The 13,570-nt window shown below is 45.9% G+C and overlaps 1 protein-coding gene across 1 annotated transcript in view; it reads right to left on the bottom strand.

Annotated features, from left to right (window-relative positions):
- Window positions 1-4,308: 4,308 nt before the first annotated feature.
- Window positions 4,309-13,570, bottom strand: part of FAM117A (family with sequence similarity 117 member A) — a 29,733-nt gene continuing 20,471 nt past the window's right edge. Inside the window, 6 exon segments of the mRNA XM_073325788.1 lie at window positions 4,309-6,042; window positions 7,178-7,298; window positions 7,715-7,940; window positions 10,781-10,915; window positions 11,298-11,402; window positions 12,040-12,135. Of these exon segments, the coding sequence (XP_073181889.1) occupies window positions 5,700-6,042; window positions 7,178-7,298; window positions 7,715-7,940; window positions 10,781-10,915; window positions 11,298-11,402; window positions 12,040-12,135 (1,026 nt within the window). The 3' untranslated portion in view covers window positions 4,309-5,699.

The raw sequence follows: 13,570 nt of genomic DNA, 5'->3' as shown, positions 1-13,570 counted from the left end.
CGGCTCTGAGCCTGTAGTGTGAACTGCCTGAGGAAGGAGGGACTTTCCCAACCCCCACCATCTTCCACCCCAACTGCCAGGTGCACTTCTGCAGGCTGCCATCTCTACTACAGCCAGAGCACGGGGGACATTTAGAAAACAACCCAAAACAAAGTCCTCTGTTGCACATAGTTCTCCCCTGGCGATAAGAATCGGTGCAGAATCAAGTAACCTGTCTACCTCACACAGTAAGTCTCGCGGAGATAGGAATTGAACCTAGGTCACTTGAAGTTCAGTCCACTACTCACTTCTTGTCTTGCTGGGGTCAGAACCTAGTTTCTCCTGTTCCAAAAGCAGAGGCTACTGGCACTCAAGACAAAGCATCATTACCTGTGTAAGGAGTCTAGTCCAGTACATCTAGGAGTGGTACATATTACCCTATTCAGGTATAGCATCAAGTCTTGTCCAGAAAGCAAATGAACAGAGGCAAATCCTAACTCTGGGCTTTAAACCCCTACACAATTGAAAATAGGTATGAAGCAGAAGGGATTTCCTGCTTACATGATGTTCATTTTGGGGTCACAGAACAGGCATAAGACAGCCCTAGGACATTGCCCTCATAAGGGAGGCATAGGGCCTGTTCTACCCCCCCTGCAAGAGACACCTCACAGGAGAGGTTTTCATGACAGAGCCGTTCGCCAGCAGTGCATAGGGGCTATTGTAGGTGGGGTGCAAGTGGGATCAGTTCTGACAGTTCTCTTAACCTTCAGCGAGGGGTACATCCTACCCTGAAGCATAGCCACCTTCCCCACCCTCACATAGGGCTTATCACATGCCCACTGATGAATCACCCCCCCTGCCCCCCAAATCTACAAATACTACAATTACACTGCATTGCAGGTTCTCATTCCTTGTGTTTTTAAAAAGGAGCATCTGCTGTGTTTCCATTAACATGCACCAGCACAAGGAATGTTCTTTTCCCTCCCCCTTTTAAAAAGAAACTCTTAACTCCAACAGGCCCTTTTCCATAGCTCTGCCTTCTGCTTGGGGATTTGTGTAGGGACCACATCCTGCATTTAGCAGCATGGGATGTTCAATTTGCTTTTCTTCAGACTAAAGCCAGAGGTTTGGGAAATACCAATGCAGAATCTTAGTACACCTGTAGAAAGCAGGATGGGGTTGGGGTTGTTCTGCCGAGATTCACCATGAAGATAGATTTTTAGAAACCGTATCAGTGTTGAGATTAGCATTTTGCCATCTTGCACATTCAAACTACTTGATTTGCTGTAATTACCCTTTAGAAACTCCTAATCTGAAGCTGTTCTTACCATCTAGCAAGAATGGTTACCTCCTGCTAGGCTGACTCCCCCCACAGCTGCAAAACCCTTTATTTTTAAACACACAGCCTGCAGCTGAGAACAGGTTTGACTTCCCCACTAGGTCCACCACCTTCACAGGAGTGTGGAAGTGACACAGCCTCTAGCTGACACGTACAGGGTTTGGAAGAGGTTGTACACTGATTGGCAGCATGGTCATGTTGTTTAAAGAGGCACAGTATTTTCCCAAATTTAGAAGCGTCAGAAGTGGCTTCATGAAGTTGAATCCCAATAAAAAGCTTCTATTTAAACATGCTTGTCTGTAACCTAAAGAGTGCAGCACTGTGCTACGATGCAAGAACCAGCAAGTCCAACTGAACTGTGTATGGGCACACTCTAAGATGATAGGGAAGGTATATTTATTACAACTTAATGTTAACAGTGCTACAGAAACTGCTTTGTGATTTTAGAACCCAATTACATCCTTTACATTTGAGTCAGGGCTTTTAGTTACCAGACCCACCCCTCCAATATTAAAGAACACAATGGAGGATTAACTATACTAGTGGGGTTCTGGAGGAGAAAAATATATGGAGGCAGTGAATGCTTTTTATGTTGTCATAATGCCTCCCTACAACTGGAAAGATCAACCTGGCCTGCACTCTCCAAGCCCCTCCCTCAATGAACTCTGCTAAATTTACCCACGTGATATTGCAAATTGTAAAAATGATCTTTGTCCACTCAGTTCCAGAAGTCCAGGTTCAGGGACTAATTAGATTGTGAATAAAGAGCTCTTATGTAATTTAGTGTCTCCACATTGTCCATAGACTGGCAACAAAAACAGAAGTTCTATATGAACAACTACAGGTTAGACAAGAAATGAAATATTGCTGATGGAAGCATGGGGTTGTATTTTTCCTCTGGTTATCCAAACTTGCATTACTTAGCCAGGCAGAACCTGCTAGCTCTGGTCTACATACAGCTTCCTGTCATTCAGAATCTTAACTGAATTGGGTATCTTCTGCTTTCTGTGTGCACAAATCCAAACATTTCACCATCATCCACACAGTAACCAGATAGCCCAGAGCCCTCAGAAAGCTTTGGGCATTTTTGTATACAGAACAAGTACACCATGCATCCAGTCCTAACTCTGGCTACAGGAGGAGGGATGATCAGTCTAGCTGGCTGTGGAGTTTATGGCTGAGGAGCATATTGCATGAACCAGGCCAGCTCTAGCTAGAACTAAACACAAGGCCCCGTGGTTTTCAATGCTGGCTTCCCCTTTCTATAGTCATTTTTTCCCCTCACTGCTTCTCTCTCCTTTCAGTAGTAATTCTTTATTCAAATAATTCCAGACTTGACTGGAATGCAGACCAGTGAAAGGAGTCCTCCAGCAGGGCACTAGCATCAAGATTTAATTGCACACCGGAGGAGAGGGGTGAAGTATGTCATTCAGTCTGCAGGCAGGGGGTGCAGAGAAATGAATGCCCTAGCCATTTATGAGAAGCTTAGTGTTCCATGAGAAGGCCAGTTTTCCATCTTACTTCCCTGAATCATACAGGAAGCTTGTAATCCGTGCATAGCACATACCAGCAGCCATGACATGTCTCAAACCAGAGCACTGAGTGATGGTGGGGCTTGTTCAGAGCACGGCAACCTCTATTACCCACTCCATTTGGAGTTAAATGATGGATTTACAGATTAACACAGCAAAGAACGCTATTCCTGGGGCAGCACATGTACAGTTGTGTTTCCTGGTGCCTAGTTGCTATCTCTGTTCTCCATACAGTTTAGCCTGGTTGACAACCTTTCCCCCAGAGTCTGCAGTATGGCAGGTGTAGGTCAGAGATTCTGGTGCTGGCAGAACTGCAGGTAGAATGACTTGCCGTGTCAGGAAGAGGTTGTTGGAATTCACGTTTATAAGCAATCAAAAGTTTTTAAGGCTACTTGGCTTGTTACTTAAAGAATCTTCCCATCTCTCTCCCTGCCAAAAACACAAACTCATGACAGTGGTGCTTCATCAGAAGGTGGCAACAGCTGGAAAGCTGGGAGCAGTTTGGAACTCCTCTTGGTAGCAGAGCGTTCCCCCACTGCAAGATCAAATTCTGATTTAAGAACAGCTGAACAGAGGGACTCAAGGTTTCCAAATAAAAATAAAAGGTGGAACCTTGTTCATTGCACTTTCCCCTAATAAATCTGACATGTTCTGAGCTGAGGCCTGCAGCTTTCCCCAGTTCTGCATACCCAGCTCACTGGGTGAATGGTTACCTGGCCTAGTGAGGTTCCTCTCACATTTTCAATAAGCCTTTGCTACCAACAGCTGCAGAGCTCCCCCAGTGCAGCACTAAAATGCTATGACCAACATCAGGGAGTTAAAGCAAAGGAGATTGTTTTGCAGTTCATGCAGTAGGATGAAGCAGAGTTTATGTACGTAGGCGTTTTCCTCCAAGCCGGCTGCATTTCCTCTCCACAGCCTAATTTAGAAGCTGTATTCATACTGCTAAGATGAGCGCACATCTTTAATACATTACAGAGAAGCAATTTTAACACTAGCTGCTGTTTAGCATTACTGAACTTATGTGGCTACAGTTTAGAAAGTTATTCCTAAGCCTAAAAACAGGACAAGGGCCACCTGACATATAGCACACTAGCCAGTCTCTTGTGCAGCATGTGCTCTGGAGCTATTGCATGTCTAGCAGATAGTAGCAAATAGCACTGAACCCCTCCCTTTGCTGTGTACCAGCAATGGGCTGGCAGGCACACATTCTAAGCTGAAGGTACCGTGTCAACAGCTAGAGGCCATTGCAGCAGAAAATGCAGTCTATCCAGCCTGTTTGTCGTTTCAGCGGCCATCGATTGAACTACCCAAAGATTCCAGTTTAGACTAAATACACTCAAACCCCAAAGAAAGAAAAGGAGCTTTGGATGCCTGTAATTTTTTTTTTTTTTTTTTACTGGCAACACCAAGATCTGCAAAAAAACTCTGAACACAAGACAAGAAAAACTCCAAGGCTAACATTCCTCCTTTAAGCTTTGCAATACATACATAAAATACAAACTTCAAACAGCTGCAAAAATAGTGTCTTTGGAAGAAAATAGAGTTTCTACATCAGATACAAGAAAATAGGGTTCAGTACAGCCCAGAGCCTTAGCAACAGAACACAAATCAAATACTTTCATTTTCAAGAGGCATTACAATCAGAATTCCTCATGTTATAGTTTCACCTTATAAGGCTTTGTGCTGGGATAAGCATCTCTGGGTCTAGCAGGATCTCAGACTCCAGCCCAGTTAGGATGATCTTATGTCTGTGCATAAAGTTTTTCTGCAGTGAGACAAAATGGTTCTGATCCCCAACTCCACCTCTGCACACGCAAACGATACCAGAACCAGTCAGGATGTCCACGGCATTTGGTTGGAAAGCAGCATGTAACATCTCTACTAGCAGCAACCTTCCACAAGTCCATGGAAACCTTTTGTATGCTGCTTGGACTCAGATTTCCATCTTCTTCCCCTGACAAAAGGCTGTGGGGGTCTGAGAGGCCCTCCACTACCTACCAAGCCATGCAGACAGTTCCACATCTCTACTTATTCATCCTCTGTCGTGTAAGATGCTTCCCAGAGTACAGGTCCTCTGCAAACAGAGGTTCCCAAAGGTGCACTGGCAGGTATCTGATCTGCATTCTCTATCTTTGTACAGCAAGGCATTCCAAGAGGCTCCTGAAAGCTCTAGGTGGCTATTTCAAAGGGTTCAGATATCCAGTAGTGGAGCTGTCTACAGTTCACTTCCAAGCCCCTCACGTCTTTCTCTTCTGTATTTTGGGTGCTTTAAGTGGCTCAAGCTGCCTTTGATAGAGAGCAAATGCATTGTCAAATTCTGCCCAAGACATTCAGGTAGCTGGAATCAGCTAAGCCAGGTTCTACCAGCTTCTCCAGGAGGCAGCCAAGCTACTGGCCTCCCTCCCCCTGGGTGCAGGAAGTCCATATGACAACTGTGGGGATGAGAAGTGCTAGGAATCTCCCATGTCCCCTGAATACCTGCAGCAAGGAATTTCATTTAAAGAGCCAGGTAGCTTGCATTTCCATGCTGCTCACCAGCAGCAGAGTCCCAGCTGCTCTTTGACAGCAAAACAATCATACAGGAAAAAAAATGACATTTCAACACAGGAGAAGAAAGTGCTTTAAGTACTGGGGGGGCTCGAAGAAAGGAACCACTCCAGCAGCAAAGAGTCCTGTGGCACATTGTACTTAACAGTTTTCACCATCGCTCTGGAGGAAACTTGCTGTGGTTTTCAGTCCCAGGGCTGCCCATCTAACCCTCAAGTCCCAACTTCAAGGCACCACAGGCTGTTTAAGATGCACCGAAGAACCACAGATGCTTTGCTGTGCCAGGTCTCCCAAAGGCCTCAGACCACAAGAGAGCTATGAAAGAGGACACTCTCTTCTGTCTGGGTGCGCTTCCAGTGTTCAAAGTTCAGTGGAGGTGATTTAGAGACCTCGCTAAAGCCATCTGCTGCGGAGTCTTTCCGCGACCCAAGGAATGGGCCTGGGGCAGTGGACTGGCAGGAGGTGAACGTGCCTGATGGCACGGGGCTGGGGGTAGTAGGGAAGCTTCTGAACAGGAAACCCATATTTGGAAAGAGAGGCTTTACCAGACTGACCGGACAAAAGGCAGAGCCAGTTGGGTTGAAGTGGACTTTGTTCTTATCGGGACAGGAGGGCAGAAAATTCTGATCAGGGCTGGGGGATCTGAAGGAGGGAGAGAAACAAAAGGAAATGGGTTAGGAATGGAGCCCTCAGAGAGCATACAGCTGTTCAAGCAATTGCAGCTTTGATAGTATACGCTTGTTGTGTGGAGGGCATAGACTGCCTACTGTCTTAACCCTTTGCAAGCTGGCCATTTTCCAGGCAGGGAGTAGTCTGTTAGTTCTTTCAGAAACACAAAGGAAGCACTTGGCCAGCAACGAGTGAGGGCTCTGAGCAGCTGGGCAGACCAAGACTCTAGGGACAGGTCTACACTATAAATGTACATTGGTATAACTATACTGCTCAGGGGTGTGAAATCCACACTCCTGACCAACACACTTATACTGACCTAACCCCTGGAGTAGACAGCGCTACCTCAAAGGGCTCTCCCATTGACATAGTTAATCCACCTCCACAAGAGGCAGTAGCTATGACGACAGGAGAAGCTCTCTGTGTAGTAGCATCTTCACTGAAGCGCTACAGTGGTACACCGTTTTAAGTGTAGACCTGCCTGGAGATGGAAGGAGACGCAAGTCACCCTTGATAATGGTAGGATCCCTCATTGACCTCTTCTTGCTTGCCCTCCCTACAGTTCTCAACTCAACCATTGGGCTGGAGACCAGTAGAAGGGAAACAGGCTGACTGGAAGCAAACATAAAGGGAACTGTGGGTGGTTATGGGAGCCAACAAGCAGGCTGAGCAGGAAGGGTGGCCAGTAGCACAGGCAAGGTCAACAGCCCCATCCTGCTGAGGGTTGGGGAAAGCAGAGCTGGTTTATTTGAGGGCCAACCCTTGTGGCCAAGTGGGCATGTTGGTTAGGTAAGCAAAGTGCTTGTGTGTGTGGTGGGAAGGCAGGCGCCATTGGTCATCTACACAGAAGAGTCCTCCAGTGTGTCAGAAGCCCTCTGGTTCATTGCTTCTGCACCCAACAAAGAGGCAGCACATCTAATGTCTGCATACTTCCCAAGAGAAGCTGCTCCCCAATTCCAATCTGTTTTAGAGGTTTATTTCCTTGGAGTCAGGCCAAGGAGGGGGGAGTGACAGTTACGCAGTACAATGTAGGCAAGAGAAACCGCATAAGCATTGGCACCATCTCATTTAAACTCTCCCTCAAGACATCATCCCTTCTGATACTTACGACGCCTCTTCAAAGGCCCGGACTTTTTCACATCCCTCAGGAGGCTCCCGTTTAAACATGTAGCTGTGGTTAGGTCGCGGAGACGAGGCAAAGGCCAGGACTGGAGAGGGGCTACCATCCTCTAGCAGGGAAGGAAGACTTTTTTGAGAAGACTCTAGAAGAATTCAACAGAGCCCTTTTAAATCAACACAGGATAAGCTCCCCAAAATCACAGTAGTGTCCAAAAGTCCTGGCATGAGAACTGCATTCAGTTACTAACTTGTATCCTCAGTCAGCCTGGTGCTGAGAATTCTCAAGTGCCTGAGGAAAAAAACCCTGCACAGAAGAGTCCTTGTAACTCCAATTTGTTCCAGCACCTACTCAATGACACCCCGCCCCACACTCCCCGTCTCCTACTTAACTTCTGGGCTCCCACAATCCCAATTCAACACACACTGGAGGTGGAGAGAACTGGGTCGCTGCACCGAAAGGGTTACTGCATTCACATCTCTCTATGCTGGGAGAAGGCCACTGCTGAGCCTAACTATTGCCATTTACCTTTCTCCTTGGGGTCCCGCAGTGGCTCTTCCAGTGTAGAAGAAAGCTCCTCCATAGCTGCTCTCGCAGGGGTGTGCGGAGAAGATCGGAGAGGCACAGAAGGGGATGGGGAAAGAGAAAGGCTGCTGCAGCTGCTACTGCTGGGTTCCAGAGTCAGCAGCGAAAGATCCTCAGAGCCTCTCTGGGGAGGGGCAGGTGCCCTGTGGCCATCTGGAACATCCAGAATCTAGAGGGAGGAAAGCGTATTGAACAGCAACCCCCAACCTCAGCCCCCTTTCACACAGACAGGTAGAACTTACAAGTGGCATTTAGATCTCCGCTGACTGAAGCAATCCTACTGCTCCAGACCACGTGCTTTGGGATTTATACAGGCAGGGACAGATCATATACCCATCCAGAACACACAGAGGTGCTGAATTACAGAGCCATTTCTCTACTAGCCTTCAGACTAATTCCCTCTCCCTGCCAGTTTAATGCCATGCACCTTAGACAACAATTCAATATTTATGCTGCAGCAATGTCAAGATACTTAGGCAGGCTGGGGGCCTTGCTGGACACTGACAGCCTGGCCCAATACAAAGACACAACCCTTGCGCTGAAGAGTTTATGTAATCTTAGACAAGAGACAAGCAACATACAAATGGGGAGGGACAGGCAACGATGCAGAACTGGTATAGGCACAAATCCTTTAGATTAAAAGCTCTGTCTAGGGACTCTTCTGCATATGCACAAGGAGGCCCTGATTCTGACCGAGACCTTTGGCCACTACCATAATTTAATACGCTTTTTAAAATGATGCAGCATATTCTCAACACTGTAGTTAACTGGCTGATTTCTTAAATATCACAGCAGCAGTGGGTTTGAAGAGGAATGTGGAGCAGGGGGCAGCCTTAAGGCTCAGCTTTGGGTTGGAGTTCCGTACCCAAAGGGCCCAAGGTGGAGAGCTGACAAATGAGCAGCTAATCAAAGCAGTTAAGAGTCTCAGAGAACTTCCTCGGTTGCTTCCTCTAGTTTTAATGACAAGCACAAACCCACAAACAAGTGGTTAGAGCACTGGTTTGGGACTCAACAGACCTTGGTTCAGTTCTCTGCTCTGCCACAGAGTGTGTGACCATGTGAAAGTCACTTAGGGTTGGATTTTAATGTATTTAGGCACCTGACTCCTACTGAAACCAAATGGGAGTTAGGTGCCTAAATCTTTACAAATCTATAATTGCAGAATGATAGATTTCATGATCCCCAGGAAAGGACAGGAGTGAGAGCAGCAGAATAAAGACAATGGACTTACACACACACAAAAGCAGACAAACTGAGGAAACTGGTAGGTAAAGTCCCATGGGAAGAAAATGAAGGGAGAAAGGAGTTCAGTAGAGTTAGCAGTTTCCCAAGGAGACAGTATTAAAGGCACAACTGCAAACTACCCTGATGCAAAGGAAAGACAGGGAGAATAGCAAGTGGCCAATATGGCTCTATCAGGAGCTCTTTCTGAAAATCAAGCAGGAATCCTATATAAAGTGGAAACATGGAGAAATTACTGAGGAGTACAAAAGAATAGCACAAGCATGTATGGGCAAAATCAGAAAAAACTAAGGCACAAAGTGAGTTACACCTACCAAAGGACATGAAAGGCAACAAGAGGAGGTTCTTTAAATACATTAAGGGCAAGAGAAAGATGAAGGAAAGTGTAAATCCTCTACTTAGCAGGAAAGAGCTATTAACTGATGGCATCAAGAAGGCAGAGATATTTAAGGCCTGTTTTCCTTCAGTCTTCACGAAAAAGGTGGCCAGATACTCAACACAATTAACAACAAGGGGGAAAGAACAAGTTAAGATAGAGAATGAACATGTTAAAGAATGTTAAGGTAAGTTAGGTGCATTCAGGTCAACAGATCAATCATGCCAAACCAACCTAATTTCCTTCTTTGACAGGGTTACTGGCCCAGTGGATGGGGGAGAAGCTGTAGACATGATATATCTTAATGTTAGTTGATATAGTCCCACATGACTCTCTCATAAGTGAACTAGGGAAATGTGCTCTAGATGAACTTACTAAAAGATGGGCGCACAACTGATTGAAAGACCAAACTCAAAGAGTAGTTATCAGTGGTTTGCTGTCAAACTGGAAGGGTATATTTAGTGAGGTCTCACAGGGGTCAGTCCTTCATCTGGTACTAAATATTTTCATTAATGACTTCGATAATAAAGTGGAGAGTATGCTTATAAAATCTGCAGGTGACAAACTTGGAAGAGTTGCAAACACTTTGGAGGACAGGCTTAGAATTTAAAATCACCTTGACAAATTGGAGAATTTAACAAGTTGAATTTAACAAGATGAAATTCAACAAAGATAAGTGCAAAATAACTCACTTAGGAAGGAAAAGTCCAATGCACAATTACAAAATAGGGACTTACGGGCTAGGTGGTAGTAATGCTGAAAAACTGGGGGGGCAGCAGGGGAGGGGGTGCTACAGTGGATCACACTGAATACAAGTCAACAATGTGACAGTTGTGAAAAAGGCTAATAATATTCTGGGGTATAGTAACAGGAGTGTCATATATAAGAGGTAATTGTCCTGCTCTGCTCAGCACTGGTGAGGCCTCAGCTGCAGTACGGTGTCCAATTCCGGGTACCATACTTTAGGAAAGATGTGGACAAACTGGAGCAAGTCCGGAGGAGAGCAACAAAAATGATCCAAGGTTTAGAAAACCCGATCTATTAGGAAAAGTTAAAAACCTGGGCTTGTTTAGTATTGAGAAAAGAAGACTGGTCCATTGTTCTCCATGTCCACTGAATACAGAACAAGTAGTAAATGGGCTTAATGTCCAGCAAGGGAGACTTAGGTTAGATATTAGGAAAAACGTTCTAACTATATGGGTAGTTAAACTCTGGAATAGGCTTCCAAGGAGGCTGTGGAATCTCCATTGTTGGAGGAACAGCTTGGACAAACCCGTCAGGGATGGTGTAGGTTTACTTGGTCCTGCCTTAGTGCAGGGGACTGCACTTTATGACTTTGAGGTCCCTTCCAGCCTGATACTTATGATTCTACCCGAAGGGACATAACTCACCCTGAGAAGCTCCTCATCTCCTTGTTCCTTCACAAAAACCTCCTCCAGCTCCTGGTTTAGTCCTTCCAGGCTCCTATGTAAGCAGGGGCTGAGCCTCAAAACAGGAGATGCAGGAGGGAGTCCAGGAGGGGAGTCCTGTGACAACACAGAGTCAGACTGAGGTGCAGGGGTACACTGCAGCCACACAAACTCATACAGATCTCCCAGCACAGCTGTGTCTATCTCCCACAGCTCTGAATTTTCAGCCAAGATGTTCTAGGAAGCCAGCTGATTGGGGAAAGCCTTGATAGGAAAGTGTGTATATTAAACCCATTGCCTGCAGTCCAAAGCCTTTGGGGGTACATGGGGAAGGTTTTGTTTTGTTTTTTAAACCACACTGGATATTAGAATTTAAACAAAACTAAGAATCACTTAGAAACTGGATTTGTAATCTGGCAGCAGAACTGGACTGTGCTCCCCAGCCTCATTAGGGTACACTGCAAAACAGATGGGGAAGAAGAGGAAACATGAAACATACCCTGACTGATCCAAGGACAGCATGGTCCCCCTGGAGTGGGGAGCTCCGGTCCTTCTCCTTGCCACTTAGCTTAGTTCGCTGGAGCTGCTGCTTCAGTTTAGCAATCTAGCAAACAAATTCAGCGTATATAGAACTGGACAAGGAAACAGGGCTTACAACCAAAATTCACCATCCCCTCCCCATTGTTTCCCCCACAGGCAGTTACAAGACAGAAGGACACATTCAGTCAAGCTAGAACAAACCTTGGACATTTCTCAGAGGGTGGGGAGGAAGTTATTCCAAAGGTTTAATAGTGAACTCCCCTATTTTACAAAGGTGTAGACAGCTTTCCCTTTCCAGAAGTCCTGGAGTATTAGTCTTTCATTTACAGCATCAGCTTTGAACCAGGACTCAATGGAGCTCACCCCAAGGGTTGGTGTTATGGGCATGGCCCCTCTGCAAGTGATGCACTAAGCTATAGTCAACCCCCTTACAAGGGAAGCTGGCTAGAGGAGGGACTTGCATTTATCAAATAGAGGGTGGGTGGGGTGGGAAGAGCATGCTGACCTGCCGTGTAAGATTTATGGACACAATTAGAATATTGACTTAGGCCATGCAGCCCTCAAACTAAGGGCTAACGAGTGCACATGGGAGTTTAATATCTCAGCTTCAGTTACACTCTTTCCCCACTTTATGGGCAAGGTATGGTCCATAAGGAGTAAGACTTGTATGGATTGCTAAGTTGTAGAAGGGGTCTGTTTACCTCTCTGCGGTGATCCATGCTACCCCAAGATGCAGAACGCTTGTGAGTACTGGCACCAGCCTTCCCGACTTCCACTTCATGCCAGGATGTTGGCGTCTGAAGGGAAGAGAGATTATTTAGGCCTGCACCCACCAACTTTATCGTCTTCTAGGCAGGGGACAAGGCCTCCTAGGAAGAAAAGTGAACAAGTCCTGTGCATTCACACTTATATTTCAGTCTTTCCTTCAGCTCTGGATTAAGAGTTTCGGGTCACAGTGCTATGCACAGTAAAACAGATCAGAAAATCGTTGCATGTTAATACTCTGAGATCAAGCAATGTTTGTTTGAACTTGTGGTTCTTTGAATCTACTTCTTCCTGTACTGGGATAGGCAAGGAGAGAACCACTCAAGACACTGGCTTTATCTTTTTGTCAGCTGCTCAGATATCCGTGATGAATAATATTGCTATGCATACCCTGAGAAAAAAGCAGGCGTGTACAAATGACATTTCCTGCCTCCCACATGTACCCAGTCAGATCTGGTGACAGGAGCGATGTATGTATTTTCCTTTTCACTCATGTTAGCCTAGCAGTTAGCACCGCTCAGAGCAAATTGTTATGTTCTGATTGCTAGGCCAGATTTCTCTTCCCCATTACACCTGTCCAGCCTCAATAATGATTGTGTGGAAGTTCGTACGTGTAACCAAAAGCAGAAGTTGGCTACCAGAGTCTTGTATTGGTTCTGATGCATGAGCAATGCAAGAATCTGGCTTGACTCGGATCCCATTTGAGTCTGCAGGACTGACCGGAAACTGAGCAAATTTGAACTTGTCGGGGAAACAGGACCTCAGCACCATTTTACAGAACTGGTTTTCAAGAGACAACTCTATTTCAATCATCAAAAGAAATGGTCTGCCAAACTCTGGCTAGGTGAAGCGTGTGAATTTCCTTGCACTGGAAGTACAGTGAACTTAAATTCTCATGGATGAGATATTAGGATCAGAAACGAGTCCCAAGGTACCTCACTTTCAAATACATCCCCACCACCACATTTTTAAACTCACCATAAACCACTCATCCCAAGTCATTCCCCTCCCTGCCATTTCTGTGGGAGGGATTGATAATTTCCTCCTCAGCCCTCCCTGGACAAGCTGCCAGAAGGTGCAAAGGCCTGAGAACAGTTCCTCTCCAAGCAATGCAACTGACCTCCCTGGAGAGGTCATTGCAAAAACAGCAGCTGTTAAAAACAGCCCTGTTGAGTCACTACGGCTACAGAATCCTCTCTGCAGAAAGTTGCTTAAAAGGTTACAGTCCAAGCCAGAGGAACAAGACAAGCTATCCAGAAAGGTACAAGGTTTCTGCTGACAGATTAAGCTTTATAGCTGGATACAGTTGATTTACAGGTACTGCTCCAGCTTTCACTGAATAGCGGAGGCTGAACTGGACTCCTTAGGACCCATACCACTGGTAGTTTAGCATGTTGCTTTTCCACCAACAAACTTTTGATTTTACACAGGGGTTCCTCTTTGGGATTGCAGCAGCAGCCTGATGTG

The sequence above is a fragment of the Lepidochelys kempii genome, chromosome 27 (genome assembly GCF_965140265.1).
Source record: "Lepidochelys kempii isolate rLepKem1 chromosome 27, rLepKem1.hap2, whole genome shotgun sequence".
NCBI classification, from domain to species: Eukaryota; Metazoa; Chordata; order Testudines; family Cheloniidae; genus Lepidochelys; species Lepidochelys kempii.
This window is presented reverse-complemented; position numbering and strand designations above follow the sequence as displayed.